General features: G+C 43.2%; 2 protein-coding genes across 3 annotated transcripts; both read left to right on the top strand.

The window, feature by feature from the left end:
* Nucleotides 1-4,776: 4,776 nt before the first annotated feature.
* Nucleotides 4,777-15,513, top strand: LOC101171170 (mucosa-associated lymphoid tissue lymphoma translocation protein 1-like). 2 transcript variants are annotated; one of them, XM_011478748.3, is made up of 16 exons: nucleotides 4,777-5,035; nucleotides 5,200-5,366; nucleotides 6,288-6,409; nucleotides 6,506-6,653; nucleotides 7,391-7,569; nucleotides 7,645-7,741; nucleotides 7,834-7,881; nucleotides 8,538-8,582; nucleotides 9,502-9,705; nucleotides 9,875-10,052; nucleotides 11,603-11,674; nucleotides 11,757-11,884; nucleotides 12,642-12,791; nucleotides 13,362-13,519; nucleotides 13,596-13,721; nucleotides 14,917-15,513. In XM_011478748.3, the coding sequence occupies exons 1-16, from the start codon at nucleotides 4,887-4,889 to the stop codon at nucleotides 15,379-15,381; spliced, it is 2,436 nt and encodes an 811-aa protein (XP_011477050.2). In that variant the 5' UTR covers nucleotides 4,777-4,886; the 3' UTR covers nucleotides 15,382-15,513. The 2 variants fall into 2 exon arrangements, with proteins under 2 accessions (XP_011477050.2, XP_023813953.1); XM_023958185.1 differs by lacking the exon at nucleotides 7,834-7,881.
* Nucleotides 15,514-18,170: 2,657 nt separating this feature from the next.
* Nucleotides 18,171-26,353, top strand: emb (embigin). The gene is made up of 9 exons (XM_004072042.4): nucleotides 18,171-18,417; nucleotides 19,762-19,839; nucleotides 19,920-20,103; nucleotides 21,375-21,457; nucleotides 21,535-21,671; nucleotides 24,803-24,958; nucleotides 25,048-25,165; nucleotides 25,660-25,693; nucleotides 25,770-26,353. The coding sequence occupies exons 1-9, from the start codon at nucleotides 18,204-18,206 to the stop codon at nucleotides 25,828-25,830; spliced, it is 1,065 nt and encodes a 354-aa protein (XP_004072090.2). The 5' UTR covers nucleotides 18,171-18,203; the 3' UTR covers nucleotides 25,831-26,353.
* Nucleotides 26,354-27,683: the final 1,330 nt, after the last annotated feature.

The raw sequence follows: 27,683 nt of genomic DNA, 5'->3' as shown, positions 1-27,683 counted from the left end.
GCGGCAAAAAATGGAGGAAGATGCTAGAATAAAGACAGAGAAACAGGAAAACAATGGTTGAAGGATTTATAGCATCAACCAACCATTGATTGGTTGATGCTATAAAGCATTCAACCAATCAAATCAAAGCAAAAAAAACAGTAAAAGGAATGAAAGTAAAAGTATTTATGCGACCATGATGTAAAGAGTAAAACTGAATGTTCCTGAAATCTCTTCAGAATAAAAACACCAAGTTCAAATCTTTGTCTTTTGGTTGCCATGGTTTCCAGAACCATCTCAAGATCTTGATGTGCTGCTGAGTCATCTTGTAACACCTGAACCGTCATTGTTGGTAGATTCAGGTAAATGGCGTATACTTGTATAGCACTTTTCTACCAACAAGGACAAAGCGCTTTTACAGTCACACACGTGTTTTGGGCTTCCGCGGTCAGAAGGCTGCATTCACACCGGCCACGTCGACTCGCGTTCAAGCATAGACTTAGACTGAGTTAACGCGCGTCCAGAAGCCCCGTGTTCACTATCGCTACGCGAGGTCTTAAGTCCGGTCGTGAGCTCTACATACAGAACGGGCGTTCATTAATCACGCGCTGAAAGTTACTCTGGCGTCCTTAGGGATGATGGTGGACGTCTTCATCATCCAGGTGAGGACGGCTGCCTGACAGAGGAAGATGTTCGGAGTGTTCCTCATCTCCATGGAGACCAGGAAGCACAGCCCCCGGGGAGATTATGCAATCAAACATGGCAACGCAGCTGTTTATGAATCAAGAAATTCATCAAAATTTTCAAAACTGTGTCGCAAAAATCATGAATCAACCTTTTTGCAGTTGTATCTCATTTTTTGTAACTTTATCAGGTTTTTGTAACTTTTTGCTTAATAAAGTTAGTGCCCCCCCTGAACCTGGCAACGATCCTGCCGTCATACTGTCAGTATATTTCCATTCAGTGAGGAAAACCTTTTGGACGTGTCTGTAAAACACCCAAGCTCCCCTGTCAGGTGTTGTGTTAATGAGGTTTGTGGAGCTCCGCTCAGCGAGAACTGAAAACGCCGTAGTTTTCCACGTCTCTGCTGCAGGGCAGAGGTCGATTCTTAGAACGCCGTCGTTTCTGAAAAGGGACAGAGACAAAGACTCCGTTTAAACTTTTTGTTTCTACATAAATGTGTCGTCTGGGTTCATTCTTGTTTTTTCATTTCATGTAGATGTAAAGGGAATAAGCATCAAGTTTAGCTAAGCTGCTTTCAGGCAAGAGGAAAAAGGAATCAAACTGATTCGCTGACTCACAATCCTGTCTTTGTAATTGCAGATGCAAAACTAGGTCAGAAAAAGGTTACATTTTCTTTCTTGCCAAGTAAATAAATAACTATTTTGGGTAAGAAGGGAGCTGAGGAAAAGTTGTCTTATTCTACCCTGCAAAACAGTCCCTGTAGAAATAAGTAAAACATTCTGGAAAAAAATAAAAAGTCTCTGTAAATAAGCAAAAATAACTGTGAATGGGGAAAGAGAAATGGTCTACGAAGAAACCTTCTACTCACTATGTTTTCTTACACTAAGGTTATTTTGCAGCTGAAAATTTTCTTGATTAATTTAAATTTTTCTTGCTAAACATAATTAAACATTTTTTCTAGAAACGAGGGTCTTTTTAATTTCTCAAGATTTCGTTTTTGCAGTGTAGATTTTTCTTACCAGACCGTGTCGCACGGCCTCTACGCACATTCTGCGCGTGTTGCACTGATTGGATTGGATAAATATACGTGGAAAAAGTGAAAATAAGTTATGGTCTTTACATTTTCACAGATGTATCAGAAATGAACGTCGTTAAAACCACAGAAGAAGTATGAAATTACCACGCAAAGAACACGTAAATGATGAATGACGGACGCAAGACACACATGGATATATATCACGCAGGTAACAACAAAGAGCAAAATTTCAGACATGGAAAATGCGCCAAATGTACGTAGTGACCGTGTGACGCAGCCTTTAAGTTTAATGCAAAACAAACCCAACTCAGGATCCACGCTGACCTCAAACATTGTTTGATTCAAATGTTGTGTTATGAAACCAGAAGTGACAGCAGCACCTGGGAAACGGGTCAAACTGAGATGATGAAACCGGGTCTTCACTCTCTCCAGTGTTTGCACTTAAGACAAGGAGCTGTGGTCATTACAGATGACACAACATGAGAAACAAATGAAACATCTTTGTGTGAAAGTTGACACTACAGTCTGATGCAGAGTATAAAGGAAATGTATGGAAGCTAAACATTTTGAGGTTAAGGTTCACACAAAAACATTATTATTAATCATTTTTATGTGATTATTGGTTTAAAATAAAATATATGTATAGTCATTATTAAAAAGAATGACTAAAAAATTACATTATTATTAAAAAATGTTTTAAATAATAATACAATAATAATAATAATAATAATTAATAATAATAATAAAAAACGTTTTTGTTATGATTATTGAAAAAAACAAATAAAACTCACTAATTTCTACATTTTATTATCTTTTATGGAAGCAAAGCGGAAAAATGACAGAGAAATACTTTACAACAATCTCAGATATTTGGTTAGGAACATTAAATTAAAATAAATTCAAAGCATTAAAGTTTTTGATTTTGAGTTTCGCCTTAGCCAGTTTGCAGATGACACCGTATTTTTTCTAAAAGACAAAAACACGGTAACGAAAGCCCTGCACATTATTTCCATTTTCTCAAGAGCTTCTGGTCTTCGACTAAACTTACAAAAATCTGAATTACTCCCCCTGTTCTCTTGTGAAAACATGAAGTGAAATATTTAGGAATTAAATTAATTAGAGATGAAAAAGAAAGAGAAGAAAAAAACATGATGGAAAAAATAAACCAAATGCAAAAATCATTAAATCATTGGTTAATCAGAGATTTAACCATTTTTGGAAGAAATCTGTTGTGCAAATCAGAAGGAACTTCAAATTTAATATATCCATGCCAATCTCCCTACATTACCCCAAAGAATGTAAAAGAAAATTAATTCGAAAATAAAAATTAAAAAATTAATTTTTGAGAGGTATAAAGACGCAATCAGTGGTTGGAACCTTTAGAATAAAATGGTTAAAGACTTTATGGCTAATCCTGACTCAATATGGTTTCATGTTCCCAAAAACATCTTCAAAAAAGTAGGTGGATTAGATTTTTTGCTGAGATGTGACTTTGAAATTTCCAAACTTCCTATAAAGATTTCAGAATTTCACAAAGTACTTTTCCACTGGAAAATGATATTTAGTCACAATTTCACCCCCACTGCGCCCCCCTGTGGAACAACAGAGTAATGACCATAAACAGGAAGACAATGTTTCATCAGAATTGGTTTGACCACAAGATCATTTCTGTAAGTGATATTCTTGATTTAAATGGAGAAATTCTTCAGTTAAGAGACTTCAAAAGTAAATATGATATTGAATGCAAAACCAAGGAATATTAGAAAACCTGCAGAGCAATTCCAATTGCTTTAATACACGTAATAAAAAATACAAAATTGTCTTCCTATGTTCAAATTAAACTACCAAATTTAGTAATAGGAGAAATAAAACTAAGTGAAAAAAATGATAATAAATGATAATAAATACCTAAACAAATCCTTTAAAGGTAAATTGTACCATGACTTTAATAAAAAAGTGAAATATAAAATAACTGAGACACCTGTCACATCAGGTTCTAAACTATGGAAATTCATAAAATGGCCAATGGTCCCCAAAATTCAAGAAACGTGTTTCAAAATCATAGACAATTATTACCCATCGGCAGAGACGTTGAGGAGTGGATTTGGCTTTGAGGTTGATCCGTGTGATTTCTGTCACGAGCCCCAGAAACAACCAAACAGCTGTTTTTTTCATGTCCAGTGATCATAAAGATTCTGGCAAGATTTCCATAACTGGCTTAGTCAAGAAATTTAAAACATACAATTCACAGAAAAATATATTTTGTTTTATGACAGTAAGTTGCCAAAAGAGACAACAAAATTAGTGAACATCCTCCTGATTTTGGGAAAATATCATATTCATAAGAAAAGTGGAGAAAAGATCGTCTGAATTTCCTGTGTTTTAAAAATGAAGTCAGACTGTTTTTATCATCATTGAAATGTATTCCCAACTCAAATCCATTCATTGATGACATTTGTAAATCTGCTACAGAATGGTTACAAATCTAGGGTCCAGATTGTTGTTTGCCTTGTATTTTAATTTATGCTGAAAGTTTTTTATATTTTTTATATATGTGTACATTCTTGTTTTGTTATAGTTTTTTATCTTTGTTTTTGTGAAGAGCTGTGACTTGCATTTTTGCGTGGTTGTGTCTGTTAGAGTTTTGTAATGATTATGTTTAAATAATTTAAAAAAATAAACTAACAAAAACTGTTCTGTTGTTGACGGACTTTCGGCTAAAACCTTTGACTGATGCTATAACAAATGAACGCATGAAAATGACGTAATGGAGGCGGAGACTGTCTACGTCACAACAAAACTACCCAATCTAACTGAAGACAAAAGATTGTATATGTATTATGAAGACACACTCCATCCATGTTATCTTGTGACACACATAAGTTTACAGTTATTAATTTTGGGTCTCGTGTTTTTTTATTTTAGTTACTTTGTTGTTTTTTATTTGAACATCTGATATTTATAACATTTTTGCATCAGGACATGGGTTTATTTTGGGTTTTTATCCATAGAGTAATGCATCTTTACACATAGAGGATCTTTGGCAAAGAGCAGCCGGGGAAACCTAAGGTGGAGTGGGCGTGTCTCTGTATGTCTGAATTTCAAGGAAGTTGTCGTTCTCGCGGCCGGCGGTGGTTGTTGTTCACGGTCGCCGGCGCGGAGAAAAGGCCGGTGGGGAAGAACCACCATGTCCGACGCCTGGGACAGATCTACAAAGATCTCCTCTCTGAAAGAAACTGTTCTGAGGAAACTTTGCGAAGTTCTGGACAAATCAAGCGTCAGAGGATGGAGACGGCTCGGGGAGATCGTCAACAACGACAGACGCTTTGAAGTCAGGTACGTTCACGCATCGTCTTCCGTTCTCGGGTTAACAGACAAACTTTGAGGCTTTGGGTCCTGAAAAAGTTCAGGAAAGTCCTACCAAGTTCTGAAAAGCCTTTAACAAAGGAGAACAGCGCCATGTTTTGTGGTTCTACACGTTTGCGTTCTTTCTCCTGCAGCTCCGACCACATGGAGATGTGCTCCCTGAGGGTCCTGGAGGTGGGAGGGAGCCCCAGCCTCATGCTGCTGAGGCTGATGGGAGATCGAGGCTGCACCGTGGGTCATCTGAGCGACTACCTGCAGACTCTGGGGAACACGGAAGCCCTGCAGTGTCTGAAACCACAAGGTTGTCTGCTGTCACTCACGTGCTTAGCTGGAATTCAGACCTTTCTGATGTTGAATTATTCTGTCAAACATGAGTCATACACACACCTGCAGAAACACACACCTATACACACCTGCAAAAACACACCTGCACACACCTGGAGAAATACACACCTGCAAAACACGCACCTGCTAAAACATACACCTAAAGAAACACACACCTGTAAAAACACACACCTGCAGAAACACACACCTGCAGAAACACACTTGCAGAAACACACACCTATACACACCTGCAAAAACACACCTGCACACACACACCTGCAGAAACACACACTTGCAAAAACACACCTGCACAAACACACCTGCAAAAACACACACCTGCACAAACACACACCTGAAGAAACACACGCCTGCAAAAACACACCTGCAAAAACACACTTGCAAAAACACACACCTGCAGAAACACACACCTGCAAAAACACACGCATGCAAAAACACACCTGCACAAAGACACATGCAAAAACACACACCTGCAGAAACACACACCTGCACAAACACACCTGCAAAAACCCACCTGCAAAAACACACACCTGCAGAAACACACCTGCACAAATATAACTGCACAAACACACCTGCAAAAACACACCTGCAAAAACACACACCTGCAGAAACACACACCTGCACAAACACACACCTGCACAAACACCCCTGCACAAACACACCTGCAAAAACACACACCTGCAAAAACACACACCTGCACAAACACACCTGCACAAACACACACCTGCAAAAACACACACCTGCAGAAACACAGCTGCAGAAACACACTTGCAGAAACACACACCAATACACACAACTGCAGAAACCCACACCTGCAGATGCACACGCCTGCAGAAAGTTTTGCGGTTCTTCTGACCCGCCACGTTCTCCGCCCCCTCAGCCCTGCAGATCCTCCTGCAGCCTCAGTCCGTGGCTCTGCTGGTTGGACACAACCTTCGCCTCAGCTGCCTCGCCGTGGGGAAATCTGACGTGCAGTACCAGTGGTTCAAGTCCCGAGAGGAGGTTTGCTACCACACACACGGTTCCGGACTTCTCCCGGTTTTCCTGCGTCCGTGTGTGGATGACAGGCTGCAGACATTTCTTGCGTCTCCACCTCAGGTTCCTGGCAGCTGCTCTCCTGACCTGCTGATCAGCTCCGTCCAGCTGAAGGACGCCGGCTTCTACATCTGCAGGGTGAACGGCGAGGGCGCCTGTGAATTCAGCCAGTGGGCTCAGGTGGACGTCCTGAACGTCGGGGTGTCTTACGGTCAGACTTAGGGTTTCATTTCTGAGGAATTCACCTTAAAGCCCCCCGCCCCCCTCACTTTGTGATTCACTGTGGTTGTGTCCGAATTCCCACCCTAAATACTAAAAACACCATGTAGTGCCCTGGATTTTAAAAGCTATTGGGACACCACGCTCACTACGTGTTATTTTTTATAAATGGCAGATATGACATCATCGATTTCAAAAGGTTTAAACCTAACTGATATGAGTGTTTTGTGACGATTATTTATGGTTGTGTCGGAATTCCTCCCTACTTCACTCTATAGGGCGTTGTTCATTTTCCAAATCTACAATTCCAAAATCCAGAGCCCTAGAAATTTCCCAGAAGTCTCTGCAAAAAACCAGTGTGCATCGATGCTCACCAGATCTGTGAAAATAGACCACAATGCATTGCGTCGAAACAATTTTTTCCCCAAAAAGTATCATTAAATGTATTTTTTTTAATAAATCATCAACATTTTTATCAGACTCATAAATAATCATCGCAAAACACTGATATCAATTTGATTTGAAAGTCCTAAAATCGATGATGTCCTTTCCGTCCTTAAAGAACAAATTAGCGAGCGTGGTGTCAGAATTGCTTTTAAAATTCAGGGCACTAGATAGTTTTTTAGTAGTTAGGGGTTTGCATTTCTTACCTTTTGGTAAAACAGTTTTTTTTCTATGAGAGGAAAATTGGCTCAGAACCGAACTTCCCCTCTGCTCCGCCTCCTCCAGGGCAGAGCTACCACTCCCTGGACGGACGGTTGAAGCTGGTGGTCCAGCCGCAGTCGCAGACGCTGCACGCCGGGGAGAGCCTGCAGCTGGAGTGTGGCGCCGTGGGGCGGCCCATCCCTCGATACCAGTGGCACCGGAACGGAGTCCCGGTCCCGAACGCCACCAAGCGAAAGCTCTCGGTGACCTTTTCCCGTCTCCTCTTCCGAGTCGATCAGATTCCTCGGCTGTAGTTTAACCAGACGGCGTCGTTCCAGATCCCTCACGTGGCGCCGGATCACGCCGGCAGGTACCGCTGCGAGATCAGCAGCAGCAGAGAGAGGATGTGGACCAACGAGGTGGACGTCTCCATCGGTACGTAGGGCGCCGTTTCCTGATGCCTTCAAGGACAGCAGGTTTTCCGAACGTCTGCACAGTTCTCATTTGCTTCTGCTCTTGATTGAAAGCGCCGAGGATTTCGGTGAAGGTTTCAGAGCCAGAGGAGGTCTCTGAAGGTAGAGTGGAGAGCTGCCTGCATGCTGATGTCACTACTGCTGAGGATTATGGGAAATTAACCCAAGCCAGCCTTTCTGTGGGTTGTTTGTAGATTCTGAAGGGACTAATATTGTGGGCTTTGATGAACACTCAGGATTTCTGTGTTTTTTGTCTTTTCTAAGAGACGACAGAACCCATGAAAATATAAAATATGAATCTGTAAAGTGTGGTCGTCAAAGAAAGAAACGTTAAACGGGAGACTTGATCGTGTCTTGGGCTGCACGTTCTCATTTTAGCGTTCGTTCAATTCTGGTTTCAAAGTCGTGCAGCTTAAAGACTCTGATGCTTTGATCACTAACATTTGTCTTTTGAACGTTAAGGTCTGCAGGGATTTACTTTACGGCGTCGCCTGAGATGTTTGGCGTCCCTTCGACGTCTGCTGATGGGTTTTTGCGAGGCTCCTTTTTATCTTTTCATGGGTTTTGCATGAAATAAATTCAAAAAACCAAACTTTATGTTTCTGTTTTTGCTGTAATCTGTAGTTGCATGAACATTCTGATCCGTTGGCCTCTGATTCTCCCCCGTTTAGTGTTGAATGCTTGGAACGTCTGGAGTCTCATCGGACTCGCTGCTTTGGCCGGTTGGATTGTGACCCTGGTTCTGTGTTTTGTTTTAGTGTCCGGTGAATATTTCCTGAACAGTCTTCCAGAGAAACTTTACGGTGAGTCTCTTTGAGCTTCTTCCTGGTCACATTTTCTCATGACAGGAAGTGAGCCTGCAGAATCCAGACCCCAGAGGCTACAGGTTGAGGACCGCGATGACATCATTGGTCGGACATGGGTCGTTTCCACAGAGCGGTTCAGATCGGTCCAGTATTTTGAGCGTTTCCATTATAAAGAGGACCGGTTAGGGCGGAGCTACTGTTAAAACCTGTTTGAGTAGCTCGCGTCGTAAAAGTGCTAGACGAATAAAGTTTGATTTGATTTGATTTGATTGGCTGAGGGTCATTTCGATAACAGAAAGCACCATGGAAAGGTTCACCTGAATAGCCTGGCCTGTTTTAAACTGGACCGGACCGCCTGATTGTCCTCAGTGTGATCCTTCCTCTCATCATATCTTATTTGATTGTATAATCATTTCATTGTTTTTCCGTATATGTAAATGCCTGACGAGGTTTCCATCATCAGAAAAGAATGGTCACCTCGCCAGGCATTATCCTGCCTATACCACGGTCACGTGTTCAGTTCAATGCAGTTTTATTTATTATCACAACACAGTCGTGTCAACGGGCTTTAGTGGGATTTAAACGCAGCGATTAGTAAAAGGTTTAAATTGATTATTAGAGGATTATTGTTTTTTGCATTTGACTTTGATGTGTACGTAAGGGAGAAATACACAAACATCTGTTTTTCATACCTCTATGTTGTCAATAACTTTAATTGAAGGGATTCCATTTTTAGACAAAGTTTCTACTTTTTCTTCAACTACAAAAAATTCCATTCAGACAGGGGTTTAAAAAGATGGGCGGAGCTCCTTTGGACTCGCCAACCACAGCGTGCTTCAGTTTCCCGCCCGTTTTTTGGGAATATAAAATAGATTTTCATCACCCTAACGACCGTCTGTCTGATATTGAATCCCAGCAACCGACAAAGTGGCGCTGCTGATCGGCAACCTGTCGTACCAGAACCACCCGCAGCTCAAAGCCCCCATGGTGGACGTGTACGAGCTCACCAACCTCCTCCGGCAGCTGAACTTTAAGGTCGTGTCGCTGCTGGACCTCACGGAGTCGGAGATGAGAAACGCCGTCGACGAGTTCCTGCTGCTGCTTCACAAAGGCGTCTACGGTACTTTCAAAGACATTTCATCTTCATTCTTTTATTTCTTCCTCACCGTTATCACTTATTTTAACTGATGTGGCTGGAAAATGTTTAAGAGAATGAAAAACTGTAAATGAGATTGTGGAAACAAAAAGTTTGTTGGACCTTGGTGTCATGGCGCTCCATCCCTGTTCAGGTCTGCTGTACTACGCCGGTCACGGTTACGAGAACTACGGGAACAGTTTCATGGTGCCGGTGGATGCCCCAAACCCCTACCACTCGGCCAACTGTTTATGTGTGCAGAGCGTCCTCAAACTGATGCAGGAGAAGGAAACGGGCCTGAATGTCTTCCTGCTGGACATGTGCAGGAAGAGGTGGGTCCTTTCTGGACTTCAACTTAAGTTTGTATGAGACGCTCAAACCAACCGTTACCGCCAAAGAAAAGACAAAGTTCAAAGTCTCAGCTGTCCTTACGGGTGGATACGGGCTGTCTGTGGGGGGCAAACCCGTACGGGGCATGCAGGTGACCCGCGACATATGTCAAGGTGGTCAACCGCTCAGTGAACCCGTAGAAAAAGATGTTCATGCACATTTTTTATTCATTTATGCAACCAGGTTTATGCGTTCAAGAACCTGTGTTCACGCTATTAGCTTACGGTGATCACACTGGACTGTCGCATAGTACTGGGTACTAGCACATGTACCTGGTACTGGGTACTAGCACATGTACTTAGTGCCCAGTACAAGTTACCTATACCTAGAACTGGGTAGTAGCACATGTACAAGGTACATGTACCTGGTACTGGGTACTAGCACATCTACCTACTACCCAGTTCTAGGTACATGTACCTTGTACTGGGTACTTTCTGGTGGATCTTGCTCCAGGCGTTTTCTTTCACAGCCTTACTCCAGAGCTTTTTTAAAAGGTTTTGCACTTTTGTGAATCCATACATCACTAGAGTCCCTGATTGGTCAAAGTTTGACCTGGTTTAACTTTCAATGCATGTTTCGTCCGGAGAGACCTCAAACGATCGTAGTAACTTGAGTAGCAACACATGAACGCTTAAAAACTGTAACATTCGCACATACGTGCATTTACATAGACTTTTCGCGTTGCGGAGGCCAGTGTTAACAAATCTTTAGAGTAAAAAAGGCTTTAAGTACAATTTGATGCACGTAGAGCCAAAAAACTGACCTAAAACTGTGCATAGCGACACGTGAACGCAAGAGTTTCGAACTCGGAAGTCCGAAACGTGCATTTACACGCATATACTTGGATTTTTCATTGGAAGCGGTCACTTGAACACGTGTTTCTGGGGCCGGTGTGAACTTGGCTTTGGAAATGAGGAAACCAGGCAATCATAGTGTCGTTTGCGTGGACAACCCACTGCCGTCCTACGGACACTTAAGTATCGCATCCACACCCTGTGAGTGCAGCATTTGTGCGCGATCACTAAGGAGCCAGAACTCACGCCTCACTAATCACTAGAGTGAAGCGTAAAAGCGTAAGGACGGCCTACGGCCGCATCACCCGAACGCCATATGCGTGGAACGTCCTTACCAATACTTCACGATACACTTACTACAAACACGGCAATGGTACGTTCCATTTTCATGACGGCCCTTGAGGTGGTCGTACGAGCCTTAAAGGAATTGAAAGACTCACCTGCGCTCCCCTTAAGAGGTAGCCGCTCCTCTCTACGACCCTCCACGGGTCAACATACGGGTCAGTCCCCCTGTGAGAGCATGTGACGAAGGCAGTCTGGTCCTCTGAAGAGTGCGGCGTAAATGCTGACTGAACCAAACCAAACCAGTTCCCCGATTCTTCACGTCTGTTTAAGGCTGTTAACCCAAAGTTTTAGATATGAAACATTCCTGGCTAAATCCGTCTGTAGACTTTTGTCCCGTGTCATCGCTTCTCCAGGAATTTCCACGATGACAGCACGCCAAACATCGTCCTGAGAGTGACGGCCAACATCGTGTTTGGATACGCCACGTAAGCGCCGTGCCTTGGTTGAAACCGTAAGTGTGTGTGGTTTCTGCTGCTCAAACGTTGGATTCGCTGTTTGGCTGCTCAGCTGTCAGGATGCGGAGGCCTTCGAGCTGAGCTCCACCAGCTTCATCAATGGAGTGTTTGTCAAGTTTCTGAAGAAGCGTCTGCTGGACGATGAGAAGATCACCGTGGTGCTGGACCGAGTGGCCGAGGGTGAGAGATCCCAGTTAGTAAGGCATCCATTTTCCATACATGGTATGGCCCCGTCCTATATCAAATACCTCATAGTCCCTTACCATCAATAAGAACACTTCACTCACTAAATGCAGGACTGCTTGTGGTTCCTAGAATTAGTAAAAGTACAGTTGGAGGTAGAGCGTTTAGCCACCAAGCTTTTTGTCAGACTAGCTAGTAATTAGAGAATATTTACTTTACTGTTAACATGTTTGAATTAAACTTAATAACAACAATGAGTTGCTAGTAGGCTGCTCCAGATCCTGCCTGCATCTTAACCCATCTATGACCCGACCCGACCTATGACCCGACCCGACCCTTGCACTACACACACTTCCAGGAAAGATCTGATCCCATTGCAACTAGATCCCATTTAGGAGTTTTTTACCACCAAGGAGGGTCTTTGGGCAGGGATGTCCAGTTGAGTTTCATTCTATCACTTTCTGTTCTTTATGATTCATGTTTATTATCCAGTTACCAGTATGAAGCCCGTTGAGTCGACTGTTGTTGTAAATATTGGGCTATATAAATAAAATTGAATTGAATTTTCTAAAAGCCCCCGTATCCCTTTCGGGGTCACCAGAGCTTAACCTGCCTACTGTTGGGTGAAAAAACTGTGGGTTTCTTTTAAAATGCTAAGGTGTTCCTGGAGGGTTCCAGAAGGGGGCGCTGGCCCACGTGTTGATGGGGTTTGTTGTTTAATTCCAGCGTGCAGACTGTTGTTTTTCTCTTGCAGACATGGGCCAGTTTGACGCCACGAAGGGCAAACAGGCTCTGGAGATCCGCAGCAGCCTGTCTGAGAGGAGAGCGCTGACCGACCCCATCGTGTCTGGAGACGGCCACGATCTGGCTCACGTTCACAGCCGCCAGTGGGCCAAAGCTCACGGTAAGTCTTTCTGATTGATGGAAAAACTTTGCCCAGTCAATATACTAAACCAGAGTTTCCCCTGTTTTCTGGGCTAAACCCGCTGACATCCCTCTCATCTTGTACGATATAGTTTTCCATTCGTACCCCCTGCCTAAAGAAAGTTTTCCTCTTACATTTTCTCTCACTTGCAATGAACAAACATTGTTGAAGGCTTGAATGAAATCCTAAAAAAATGTACTCTGATCTGAATCTACTTTGAAATCATGAATATGTTTTGTGAGGAAACTTGATCAAAACGACGTTTTTAAAACGCCATTGTGGCATTTTTCTGACGATGGAGGACATAAATAAACAAAAGTAGGCATAAAAAAGCAATTCTGAGTATTTCTTTATTCAAACTGCTGTGAATCAGAAGCAGAAGAGAAAATGCTGCTGGAAGAAGGTCGTATTTGTGAGATAGAAAATGCGCTGGGCGGGGCCACAAGCTCTCAGCAACAGAGAAGGGAAGGGGGGGGGGGGTTGCTCTGCGAAGAAATGTCTTGATTTTGTCCAAAAATCAGTAGTTGAAATGTTTGACTCCGTGTCCAGAGCTTCCGGAAAGCATGTGTCTCAGCTTTGACTGCGGCGTCCAGATCAAGTTGGGCTTCGCCGCTGAGTTCTCCAACGTTCTGGTCATCTACACGCACATCGTGAAGAAGCCCGCCGACATGACCTTCTGCCAGGCCCACGTCACCGACTTCTCGCCGGTCGTTTCCCTTTTAAGTCGAATCTATTTGGTGGTGTTTCTGCTTTGTTCTCTAAACCCCGGGTTTGGTTCTGCAGGACCTGGATGTGGATCCTAAAGAGATGAACAGAGAGACTCCAGAGGAGACGGGGATCTACCTGCTGTCCAGCAGCCTGCCGCAGCACTGCCTCTACACCCGCCTCAGCTCTCTGCAGAAGCTGAGGGTAAGGATGGGCGCTCGCCCCCACGCTTTTCAGCATCTTCTCTCTCTGTGAAGAAGGATGTGAATCTATTATTAAACGTCTAGACGGAGCGCTGCGCCAGCTCCTCCCTGAAGCCGCGGCTGAACAGTAACAACCTGCTTTTCTCTGCTTCTGCTGCCGGGACGATGATAGCAGGGCAACATTCGGAAGACGGGACGTTTAGACCTTTAGTTATGGTGATGGAAGCCAGCTTTAGTTCTGCAGGCGGAGAAAAAATAGTAAAAAGGATCACTGAAAAGAGTAAATACAAACACACTGATTTAATCACACATTGCTTTGATAATAAAAAGAATAATGAACACATTTCTGGAAATCGGGTAGAAAAGATTGAAATGATGTCCTAATCAGGAGGACAGTTGACTTCCAACCTGTAATCAGTTGTTTAGAGAAAACAACGGTGCAGTTTGTTGAAGTGAAAATGAGAAATGCCAAGGCGGGAAGAGCTTCTCCAAGCAGCTGGGAGTGACTGCAGGGACTCCGGTTGTTCTGCGCAGGACTAAAGCCAACCTCTGAACGCCGTCAGGGTCAGACCACTGCTCCAAAGAGGCCACCGCTGACGTGCTCCGCCTCAGCTCACAACGCTTGGTTTGGGTCCTGAGTCTTCCAACAAGACCCAAACCAAAGCAAGCAGCTCAGGACACCCCAGCCGGGCCAAAACCAAAGCCCTGGACTGTTTTCAGCCGGTTTGTCTTCTCGTCCAAACCTCACACCGGGCATTTCAACGCACCTTTAGCCAACAGTGTTTACACTGGGCAAGCAGGGAGGGGCTTCCTCTTCTTCATGTGCTGTTATTAGCGCATGTCCAGCACCTACGGTGGAGCGGTGCAAATCTGCTGAATGTGGCTCCAGCCGTTCTCTTTCACAGCTCTATTCCGATGCATGAAACCCTTGACGTCGTAGAATTCCAGCCAGACACAAACCGCAGTTATCAATTCCTCCTCCATGATCCATTTTCACTTCCATGAATAAAAAGAGATTTGACCGTACCATTTTTGACAATGGTACGTTCCATTTTTATGACTGAACCACACGCCTGCGCCCCCCCTTAGGATGCGGGAGCTCCTCTCTGCGACCCTCCACCCCTCGTACGGGTCACGGGGGCGTGTGACTCCAGCTTAACCCTAAAGTGTGACCTTCGTCCTCCGTGTCCCAACAGGAGGAGCTGGTCTTCACCGTGTGCCTCCAGGGCACCTTTGAATCCATGGGGGAAGAGCCCCCCATCCACTGGACCAAGAGCGTCAACATCAGGAAGCCTCTGATCGCGCGGCTCGACCTCCACCGGCCCGTGCGCCGGAACAGCTGCCTGCAGACGTGCCTGATGCCCCACAGCCCCTGCCACAGCCCCTGCCACAGCCCCGGGCCCGAACACCACGCCCACCTCTACCACGGCTCCGGCCAGGCGCCGGACTACAGCCGGCTGCTGTCGCAGCACCACTTCCTGGACGTGGCGGACCTCCCGCTGGGGGCGGTGGGGGGCTGCGGGACGCCCTTCGGTGACAGCACCAGCCCGTGTGGGATTTCCAGCTCGCCCGGCAGGTTCAGCATCCCCATCGAAGCCAGCGACGACATCAACGAGGTGCAGACCGTGTTCATCAACAGCCTGCAGCTGCAGCCGCAGTGAAACGGAGGAAACGATGACGCTTCCTCTGGATTAGAGGCATTATTCTGCTGCTGTAATTACTCTCTGTACCTAAAAGTCACATTTTATACATTTATTTTGATTTAAATTAAAAGAATATAACTTATCAGTCAATAGCTGCTGCTTTTTCTTTTGTTTGCTATTGTTTCCTTTACAGAAAACAATCAGAAAAAGTTTCTTGAATTTGCCTTCTGTCGGCCTAAAACACAGTTTTGAGATGTTAATAAATCATTAGTAGTGAAAAAAGTCACCCTCCAAAGAAACCTGATAAATCTCATCTACTGGACCAGGCGGCTGCTTTTATTCTGGAGCAGAGGAAGTTTGGTTTATTTGAAATAAAAATAGTTACGGTTGTTCAATGAAATCCTTCAAATTTTCTTCTCTGCTTTTTACAGCTGAAAGACGACGACAGAGTAGAAGAGCAAACTTAAAAAAGTTCTGGCAAAGAAATGTAAAATGTTTAAAAATATACTTACTTTAATCTTAGCATTTAAAAAGTAAAATAAATAGATGTAGAACTAACCCTCTTTTATAGATTTTGAATGTTAAGCATGAATTATTTTGCATTTATAAAAGGATGTAAATGTGCACAAAAACAACCAATCAGGTGTCGTCTTCACTTTGGAGTCAATCAGATTCATGTTTGATGAGTGAGTTTGGTTCTTTTTATCAGCCGTTGTGGTTTTATAACTGTTTTTCTGTCCAGTGTGAGAGAGCAGCACCCTGAGGTGAGCAGCACCCTGAGGTGAGCAGCACCGTGTTCCCAGGGTGTTACGTTACCGACATGAGGCCTCCCGCCTGCACAGCCGCACTTCCTGCAGAGCTGGTGTTCAGTTCACTACTTCTGTTTTCTGCTACAGAGAGCCGGAGCCTGGATTACGAAACATCGTTTTATTCCATTTCTGCCATTGTTTGTCGGGTTGATCTTAAAGAAGGTCAGAAATGTGGTGAAATTCTGCGTTCAAAGGGGAAACATCCAACGTTTCTCTACCGACCAATGGGATAGCGATGACACAACCAGTCTGTGCAGCACCACCACACCAAGACACAGCGGCGCTAAAATACTATGTAATACTATGAAATACTATAAAACTTTGAATTTTCCAGTGACAGGGAGACCATAAACATCGTGTCTGGAAGATATTATATTAGACAGAAAAATTTGGGAAACTACGGAAGAGGATTAGGGCCACAGAGAAAGAAAAAAAAAAAGAGCATAGAAAATTCTTACTTTATTCTCAGAATTTTTTCTCAGATTTCTGAGATTAAAGTCAGAATTTTCGATGCCCTTTTTTTTTCTTTCTCCGTGGCCCTGATCCCTTTCCATAGAAAACAGCATCTTATGTTATATAATTTTCATTAGAGCAAATGTAAACTCATGTCACCCTAAAAACAAAACAAAAAAACTAGAAATGAAGACTTTCATTTTGGTGTCGACACACGCAAAAGCACCACCGGTGTGTCAACATGTTCTGAGCATCAATCAACGTTTCCATGACGTCAGTCAACATTTCTACACCTCTTTTGCTCTTCCTTTCCTGTTCAGTCAGAAGAAAATAAAGTAAAATCGTTTGTGGACAAACTAAAAAACGATCACTCCAAATAAGAATCTTGATGGAAGGAAACATTTTTGAGTATTTGACCAAGACGATTGTGACATTTTTCCTAAAAAGGGGTTTTATGTATTTATTTATTATTTTTAAATTTATTTTAGAATTTAGACTTTGAGTTCTACATTTTTTTTTATCTCTTTTTGATCACAAATGTAAGTCTTTCAGGCTTTTTATTGAGAGTTTTTTCTCTCCCTATAATTTAGACCATTTTCCCTCTGTTTTTTCTAATCTAGTATTGAAATTTGTTTTTTTCTTTTATTTTCAGAATGGAATAGGCTCTAACAACGTTGTGACTCTGAAAGGGATTCGGCGAATTCAGAAGATATTATACGGAGTTACGTACAAACAAGTACAAATGTTCACATTAGACCAGCAGGGAGGGGCTTCTATTCCGTGTTCTACTGCTCACTTCTTTAAAACAAACGTTTGCTTCCACCGACCTCGACCGTACCGCACCACGTGACCAATAGTCAGGTTTTGTGAGAAAAAAGCGATCTAAACCGAACAAATAAAAGGAAAAAAGTACTAAAAACGGACTGTTTATGTCTTTTGTAAGTGACCATAGTATAAGCGGGTTAATGGGCTTCGAAGTGCGCATTATTATAAAGAAACGCACTTCCTGGACGGAACCATACTCTGCTTCGCGTAGGATGGTTTGTTCCGCGAAGTGCGTTAATTTCTGATAATGCACACTTTGTCCGCCATTAACCTACATAACCGCCAAGTCCGAGTCCTTGATTGGTTAAAGTTTCACCCAATTTAATTTTAAATGCGCAAACGGCTGCAGGTTTTGCACATAGAGTCTAAAATCCGACTTGAAACTTGCGTCTACTTGAATCGTGCATTAACATGCGTTTACTTTGACTTTTAATCGGAAATGGCCACGTGAACGCGCGTTAGCTCGATGTGAACGTTCCATAAAATAAGAACAGAAAATTCTGAATTTGGTACCAGAAATTTTTACTTTTCTGTAATTTGCTTCTCTCTTTTCCAGATTATTGCTTCTGTGCAATAAACTCCTTCTTTTTGTCTGTCTGCCTCGTTTCTTTTAGAGGCAGGCGGGTCAAATTGGACCCAAACATCTTCTCAAACATGCCCTGCAGAGGTGACCTTAGATAACCTCTGCAGAACATCAGAACGGTCCTTTCGCGCACGCGCAGACTCTGACAGTTCCAGAACCACAGGACGGGGATGCGTCCTGACGGGATCACAAACACAGAGATGTCCCATGACGTCACCGTCAAACCGGACGGGGGGAGGGCGGGGGCGCGCTCGTGCGCGGCAGCTGCAGAGAGGAGCGCGCGGCGCTCCAGAGGACGCAGGATGAAGACCATGCCGGCCTCCTGGAAGCTGCTCCTGCTCCCGACGCTCCTCCTCATGACCTCCTGCGGACGCACCGACACAAGTAAAAGCCAATTTCATCTGAATTCTGAACGGTTTACGCGGGTTTGGCTCCGTTTCTCCCGCTTCTTCTTTAGGGGAATTGTAAGGGTTAAAGTTTATTCATGTATTTTTAATGCTTGTCTGTAAATGTCTGCGTTTAAAGGCCCAGAAAGACATGAATCCACTCAGAACCACAGGTTTAGGACCCTCAGAACCTGAACTGAGACCTGAAGGACTTTTTTCCTGTTTGGTCTTTTAGTCTAAAACACTTGACTTGAACTGAAATTACATCTGCTCTTTGAAGGTTAAACTTCCTGACACAAGTGCGCCATTTCCAGTTTGCAGTGTGAAAGAAAACAGAAAAAGAAAAGACTTGAGCCATTTTGACCATGAGGGTAACAGTCTGCACGCACATCAAATGTTTAGTTATTTTTTCCGGTATTGGCCGTAACCCGCACAAATGATTGGGGTGACTTATGTGTCGGGAGCAGCATCAGAACACACACACTGCCAAATTACTTTTATTATTTATTCCTAATACCCTCTGATGGATGTGAGTGTGGTTTAAGAGGGAAAAACTATGAAATGAGGCACAGAGTATATAGAAAATATGATGAGATGCAAAGAGCCGCGTGCCTATTGGTCGAGAGCCGCGTGTTCGCCACCCCTCCACTGAAGGAACATTCCACTGCACCCAGAACCGGGTCCTGTTCAAAAACCACAGGACCTGGACTGCACAAACCTGAATCATATTATGATTTAGATAGTAAAGAATACATTGAACACATTCTCTGAGTTGTGAAACCTTTATCTTATTTGTGACAGCTTTCTGTTCACAGCTTTATCACATTTTACGCACTGACCTGGTCTTAGGTGGTGTCAGCGCGTAAAATGTGATAAAGCTGTGAACAGAAAACCAACTTCAGCATCGTAATTAATGAGAGGACCCGTCTTTTGATGGTGATGCTGGAGTTTTTACCGTTTGTCACTATTCCAGAGGTTAAATCATGACAAATATAAAAAATGATGTTTGGTAAAAACATGTCAAACTCATTCTATGTTTCTTCTTTGACATAACTTTATTCTTCACTTTTGGTAAGGACATGATTGATTCCTAGTTTTTCTAAACACTAATCAGTACTTATAAAAAAAAAATTCAGTTCATTTTGAAAATTCCTTTAATTCACGGCTCAAACTAAAATTCAAAGTTTGCTCCTTTTCTTTGTTTTTCTGCTCATTTGATTCCCCCAACATCTGAACTCAGACTAGTAATCGGATTACTGGTAACAGTAATGCTGCGTTCACAACAAACTCTCACGTTCCCTTTGGCACCATTTGGTGGTTCAACTATTGCTTTTGCAAACAGAGACACTGGATCCAACCCAGACGCCTCCGGCATCAGTCCCTCCTCTGGCAGACCTAAAGAGGGAAGTTGTCCTTAAAAGTAAGTTTGCTTTTCTTCAGTTCACACTCTGAACTCTGAGACGTCAGGATCACCTTTGAGGCCCTTTTTGTGTCACACAGGTGAGAATGTCACTGAAAACATTGAGCTGCGGCAGCTGGTCAGATTATTCCTGGAGTGTTCCCTGACTGCCGATCAAAACAAACTTCCAAACATGACCGCTTTCTGGAGCCGAGACGGACAGGAAATTCCCGACAGCCGTCTGACGGTGGCGCTCGAAAAGGAACAGTACGGCATCCAACGACTGTGAGTGCTTTCGTGTGCAGGAACCTCACCTCAACTTTAGCATTAAACGAATAAAGAATATATAAATACATAAATAAAATAATAAGAGATAATAAATTCAATTTACCCCCCCCCCCCCAATTACATTTCTTTTTTAAATAAAAAAAATAAACACATAGAAAATAAAAATAATACCTAATAAATAAACTACGAGTATTCTGGGGCAGTAAAATGCAACAAACTTCATTTAATTGAACGATGGAAAATCAGGGCCAGTTTATTTACAAAAACTTTTTTTTTAAATTTGACTTTAAAGTCATAAATTTACAAGAAAAATGTCAGAACTGTTAAACTACCGGAATAAAGTCGTACCTTTACGACTTTCAAAGTTATGCGCTAAATTTATGACTTTCTTTCTGGCAAATCTATGCTTCTGAAATTAAGTATTCTATGCACACACAAAAAAAACAATTTTGAAATTTAAATACTAAAATCCGAAAAGATATGATTCATTATTTGTTTTAGCCAAACAAACTGATAATAAGATTTTAGGGGAATATTTTGTCAAATTAGAATTTAGTCTTTTTAAGATTCTGATTAATTTGGTTTCTGACTTTTTTCTCTAAAATGGTCAGCTATTTTCAAAATCGTAATCATCTTCCTCTGGTATTAAACAGTTGTCGACAACAATTTTAAACCATTCCTAAAGTTACACTTTTAACCATTTAATGCCTGTTGTCGCAAATATGCACCAAACCACATGAAAGCAAAAATAATAAAATAATTTTTTTTTTTCATTGCTGGAAATAAATTCCCACGTCAAAGGAGTTAAATTCAGATTTTAGGGCTCTTGATTTGATTTGATTTAAATGTTGTTTTTTTCAAGCAATAAAAATAATTGAGCAGTACAATGAAAATTGCAAAACAATGTCAGATCTCAAGTCAAACACTGATTAAGAAATGAAGATGATGTTATCGTCTTGACAGTGTTAATACTCATAATCATAATAATTCATTTAGACCCTCATGTCACATTAGATTCATTAGATATATTAATAGGATCTAAAGTTTATAGTAGAGTAGGATTTCTTGCTTGAAAGGGAGTTTTATAATCCTGTTAATCTTATCAAATTAAGTGGAGATTACTGATCAAGATCAATGCGATCTTTGAAAAAATGAAACAACATTTTCATGTACTGTCTAGATGAGTTTTTTCTGCCTTTTCGAGTCACTTCAGTGGGATTGACTTTGGCATTTGGGGCAGAACTAGTGAACCGGTTCTGTCTTCACAGGTTCAATATCACCAGTGAGGAAAAGGTGGGAACATACTCGTGTGTGTTTGAGAATAAAGTCCGAGCAGACTTTGTTTTGGCCAGTAAGTCTCATCTTTGACCCTCTAAGTCTGTTCCCGGGAACGGCAGCAGCTCAGTGACCCTCTGCGTTTGCCGTCAGCTCCACGCTTCCGCGAGAAACGAGATAAGCCCGTGGTCAGCTACGTGCACGATTTCGTGGTGCTGCCATGCAAGATGGAAGGTAGCGAGAACGAATCCCTCACCTGGCTCTGGTTTAAGGGGAATGAAACCCACAAGGTGAGTGAAGGCCTTCCATCTTTGCCTGAATGTTGCTTTAGCCCTTGTGCTATCTTGTGGGGTCCAGATGACCCCACCCTTACATTGACGTGTTATACCTACCATGACAAAGATAAAGGATAAAGGTGGAGAGGATTTCATGTAATCCATTAACACCGGTGAAGATCACAAATCATTGAGGGAAAAAAGGTTCAGCTCACTGTCTCTTGGGGTCATCTGGACCCCACATTGGGAGTTAGGTCATCTGGACTTAGTTGGACCCCACAGTGGGAATGGGGTCATCTGGACCCCATAAGACAGGTATTGGCTTGTTCAGCCGACACCTGTCAAGACAGGTTCAGCTGATACTTGTCTTGTGGGGTCCAGATGACCCACTCCCAACGTTAACGTACCTTGGAGACATGTTAACCGTGGGGAGTGGGTCATCTGGACCCCACAAGACGAGTATCAGCTGAACCTGTCTTGACAGGTATTGGCTGAACAAGCCAATACCTGTCTTGTAGGGTCCAGGTGATCCCACTCCCAACGTTAACGTACCTTGGAGGCACGTTAACGTTGGGAGTGCTATCTTGTATCATCTGGACCCCACAAGATAGCACAAAGATTATTTTCTGTGAATCCGCTTATGTTCTGTCAGGATTCTCTGCTGCTGGATTTTAAAGGCTGATCTAGAACGAAGTCGTCCAAACCTTTTGCAAAGAGGGCCAGATTTGAAGACTGCTAACGACATTTAGCCGTGGATGAACTTAAACTGGAAAACCATCAGCCTTTATTTTGTCTGGACCCGACTGGAGACTCAAATTGTCATGATTGTTTGCACGGTTTCTCAGGACCATTCATTCAATAGCTGCCCGTCCCAAAGACGCTCCTTTGCTTAGAGATACAAATCTCCCGGGAGACATGGTTGTCCAGACAGAGTGCGGTCCGAAGCCTCTGCCCTAGTGCACACCACAAACACGTCCGGCTGCTCTGAGGCCCCTGAAAACTTAACTGCAGGCCAAACAGTTACAGTTACTGAACAGTGGTACTCACACCGGTCACGTATGACTCCAAACTCCCACAGGAAGTCTCCGAGCGATGTGTGCCTGATTGTGCAACGGTACGAGCACAATTGATTAATCCGTGCGCAGGGATCCTAAAACGAGACAGGTTTCTGGATTTTGACCACTGAGAAGGCTTTGAAGGCAGATCAGAAGACGATCAGATTGGGACTGTAACCGTGTGGTGAGGTTGGATAAGGCCCATTGACTCGAAGAAGGTGTTGATGTGGCTCAGAAGTGGGGCTCTCGTTAATGTTTTATAGACCGATTTCTTAGGAAGTCCCAACGCAGAAGGTTCTCACAATCAACCTGAACAGAGTGGTCTTGTTCTGCGTTATAACCGGTGAGGGAGGAGAACGGCGTTCCTCTGTCATTCTCTTCTGGGCTCACTTCTGGAGGTTCTCCTTTTCTTGGTTTTCATGAAAGTCCAGCTTCAAGAACCTCCGTCAGTGTCATTGTTGTTTCTTTGTTCTTGTTCTGATTCTGGTTCTGATTCTCCTAGCTTATGTTCAGTGTTCAGTGGGAGGCATTTTTTTCTGCCCTCCTCACATTCATGCCTTGCTTAAAGTCCCCACACCGCAGCTTTATTTAGCTCCAATAAACGGAATTCCAGCAGATTCTAAAGCGGGGAAAAGCAGCTATTTTGCAGATATGCAACACATTACCAACGTGACGTGCTGGCATCGGTGCCCGGATGCTTTTTTTCTGCTTCTGCCATTGGTTTGGTTTCCTCTGGCATGATTTTGTCTGGTTCTTGTCTGGTTCGAGTCGGGTTTTAGTCTGGTTCCAGTCTGGTTCTTGCCTGGTTGTAGTCTGGTTGTAGTCTGGTTTTAGTCTGGTTCTAGTTTGGTTCTAGTCTGGTTCTAGTCTGGTTGTACTCTGGTTCTAGTCAGGTTCTAGCCAGGTTCTAGACTGGTTCTTGTCAGGTTGTAGTATGGTTGTAGTCTGGTTGTAGTCTGGTTGTAGTCTGGTTCTAGTCTGGTTTTGTCAAGTTTTAGACTTGTTGTAGTCTGGTTCTAGTCTGGTTCTAGTCTGGTTCTAGTCTGGTTCTTGTCTGGTTCTAGTCTGGTTGTAGTCTGGTTGTAGTCTTGTTTTAGTCTGGTTCTGGTCTGGTTTTAAACTGGTTCTAGTCAGGTTCTAGCCAGGTTCTAGACTGTTTCTAGTCTGGTTCTAGTCTGGTTCTTGTCTGGTTCTAGTCTTGTTCTAGTCGGGCTTTAGTCTGGTTTTAGTCAAGTTTTAGTCTTATTGTAGTCTGGTTCTAGTCTGGTTCTTGTCTGGTTCTAGTCTGGTTGCAGTCTGGTTGTAGTCTGGTTCTAGTGTGGTTGTAGTCTGGTTGTAGTCTGGTTGTAGTCGGGTTAGTCTGGTTCTGGTTTGGTTCTTGTCTGGTTGTAGTCTGGTTGTAGTCTTGTTCTAGTCTGGTTCTAGTCTGGTTTTAGTCTGGTTCTGATTTGTTTCTAAACTGGTGTTAGTCTGGTTTTAGTCAGGTTCTAGCCAGGTTCTAGACTGGTTCTAGTCTGGTTTTAGTCTGTTTCTTGTCTGGTTGTAGTCTGGTTCTTGTCTGGTTCTAGTCTGGTTCTAGTCTGGTTCTTGTCTGGTTCTAGTCTTGTTCTAGTCGGGCTTTAGTCTGGTTTTATTCAAGTTTTAGTCTTATTGTAGTCGGGTTCTAGTCTGGTTCTTGTCTGGTTCTAGTCTGGTTGCAGTCTTATTGTAGTCGGGTTCTAGTCTGGTTGTAGTCTGGTTCTAGTCTGGTTGTAGTCGGGTTCTAGTCGGGTTCTAGTCTGGTTTTAGTCAAGTTTCAGTCTTATTGTAGTCTGGTTCTAGTCTGGTTCTAGTCTGGTTCTTTCCATTTTTATGTCTTCCTTTGTGGTAATCATTGGAAAAGGAACGTCAGACTGGAGGAGACCATCGAGTCATCTTGTAGTTTTGCATTCGCCTGACTAAGTCCTGGATGTTAAGAGGGTCATGGGGTTCTGGAGCAGCCTGGAGTTTTGCATTTTTCCAACCTTTCAAATTTCAGAACACGTTCTAGGTCCAAATCCAAACCTTAACGTTGGGCTGCTTTTCCCCCTCTGGGCTGGTATCTGTCCATAGGAGCGAATCTCTGCTCAGCCGGATCGCTTCGAGATCCGCAGCCAAAACCTGACCAGCAGACTCAAGTTGATCAACCTGACCTTCGCCGATGCCGGCTTTTACTACTGCGCCGCCGTGTACGCCGTCGGTTCCACAATGAACCCCATAAAGCTGAAGGTCAGTCTGGAAATACAGAATGGAAGAAAATACTTTTTTTTCTTTTGAAATGAGCTGGGAGTGTTTTTGTTTTCTCCTTGGTTCTGTAGGTGATCACCTTCTGGGAGCCTCTGAAGCCCTTCATAGCCATCCTGATCGCGGTGGTGCTTTTGGTCGTCGTCATTTTTCTCTGCGAAAAACAGCAGTCCAAGAAAAAAGTGACAGAAGGTACCTGAACAGATCTGCACGGTCTGTGACCCTTAGTAATGCCCCTATGGGGGGGGGGGATAAGAGCTGTCTGCGGGTTAAAAATGGTCAAACTTGACTTCATACACCACTCCGGGAACCCGCGGGGCGAAAATCTTCATGCACAAAGTTTTTGTGTATTTTTTCAACCCCCCCCTTCAAATCTTACGGACTGCACAAGAAGCTTAACAGTGCTGTTCACGTGACACGTGTGCACTTCACCATTCACTTACCACACGCACGATAATGGTACTTTCCATTTTCATGACGATCCATTTCAAGACTTTCATTTTCAATTACTGTGATGCAAAGAGAAGCCTGTGATGAGTCCACATCATAACACTTCCACCTCTGTGCCTCACAGCTTGTGTAGACCTCCGTTTTTCAGACATTTGCTGAATATGCGACCTTGTTGTGCATCTTTTTTTTTAGAATCTTTTAGTACAATTTCATTGAGAGCTTAATTCTTTTTTTAGGAAATGAAGAGAATGTCGACCAAAACAACATTAAGTGAGTTTTTTTTCTGGAAGAATTTCCACATTTAAATGCCGAGTTGGAATCTGTTTCATTTTAATGTCAATTTCAGGCTGCAGGAAGAAGAAAAGGGAGCAGAAGAGGGTTCTTCAATGAGGCATCGCAAAGTTTAAAAGCTGATTTCAAACAGATTGCAGCAGATTCCGTGTCTGACCTGAAGAGGCTCAAAGCAAAAACTGTAGGAATGACTGTCTTCACACCAAAGCATAGCAGCAGCAGACACTCTTTACTCATCAGCTTCACTCTTCATATGTTAGTCACGCACATCCTGAGAGGAAACCACTTCTTACTTCCTGTGTTTGGGCACCTGAGCGTGCACACCTCCACTTTAGGAACCGTGCAAAATTCAAAGCATCTTCCAGCTTCTGGATGCCTTTAATGGTTTGCTTGCAGTGCCTTAAAATCCAAAATCCTCTGACACTTTTGAACTCGTCCTGCTTTTCAACACACTGTGTTCCCCTCAACATCAGATCCACACATATCCATCCTGTAATATGCAAATATTTCACAGTTTCACTGAATCCTCATCTAGAACAGATGCTTAACTTAACAAAAAATAACATGTATTTCATGAGTGCAGCAATAAACAGGAGTTCAGTTTACCCAGAAATCCAATAAAACGTGATTTGACCTGAAGGTTTTTTTTTTATAATCAAGACAAACCGGAAGTTGTTTTATTTTGAAATGCTTCTCCGTCCTCTAACCGCGGGACAAAGCTGGACTGTAGTACATCGTTCTGCCACCAGAGGGCGACAGACTGTAATATCTCGACTGTGGCTGTCAGGCACAAGACCTGCCGGCAGGGATAGTTACTAAAGAAAGAGAAGAAAGGACCTTCTGGGATCACAGCCCGAGCCTCCAGGGGTCTACACACCTGCACAGGTATGAAGGGGGAGGAGTCACCGCCAGCTTCAGGCAGTTCAATGATCATCTGGACTTTCAGGAGCAGATAAACTAAAAACTCCATGTTTGAACTCATCAGAAAAGTCATTTCCTGTTTGTCACACGATGCTTTAATGCTGGAGCTATTATTTGATTGACACACTGTGTGGGTGTGTGTACGTGTGAGCACAGTGGGGCAAAAAAGTCGTTCTCCATCTTAAAAAGATGAAAAGAGTTCTGTAATTTTATTCATAGCTACACTTCAGCTTTAAAGGAGACAGACTGAAAGGTAATGCAGGAAATCTCGTTTTAGGAATTGTAATCAAATAATTAGTTACATTTGTGAAAGTGAATAACTTCTGGCTATATGCATTACTGATGCTTGTTATCTTGTATAAACATATATAATATAACACCTGTCCACACCCCAAACTTCACTATGAACAAGAGCAAAGAGCTGTCTAAAGACACCAGAAACCACATTGTTGACCTGCAACAGGCTGGAAGACTGAATCTGCAACAGGTAAGCAGCTTGGAGTGAAGAAATCACCTGTGGGAGAAATTATTAGGAAATGGAAAACATAAAAGACCACTGAGAATCTCCCTCCATCTGGGGCTCCCCCCAAGATCTCACCCCATGGGGTCAGAATGATCACAAGAACGGTGAACAAAAATCCCAGAATCCCACGAGAGACCTAGTTAATTTGGTCAGATGAAACCAAAATAAAACAAAACTTACTCGTCGTGTTTGGAGGAGAAAGGACGCTGAGCTGCATCCAAAGAACACCAAAGCATGGGGGTGGAAGCATCATGCTCCGGGGCTTTTTTTTCTGTAAAGGGACGAGGATGACTGATCCATGTAAAGGAAAGGACGAATGGGGTCGTGTGTTAAACAATTTTGAGTAAAAAACCTTCTTTCAGCAAGGACATTGAAGATGAGCTGTCACAGGTTTGAAACCCAAAGCTGCATTAGAGGGAGAACCGGCTTCTACGAAGCAGATGACGGAAAGACCCACCAGGCAAACGGTAAGTCTGATGGCAGAGGGAGTCTGGTAGTCCTGCCCTTCACACATCTGTACCTCCG

This window comes from Oryzias latipes, chromosome 9 (genome assembly GCF_002234675.1).
Source record: "Oryzias latipes chromosome 9, ASM223467v1".
In the NCBI taxonomy this organism is placed as follows: Eukaryota; Metazoa; Chordata; class Actinopteri; order Beloniformes; family Adrianichthyidae; genus Oryzias; species Oryzias latipes.
Note: the sequence above shows the minus strand (reverse complement) of the source record. Positions and strands in the feature narration are given on the sequence as shown.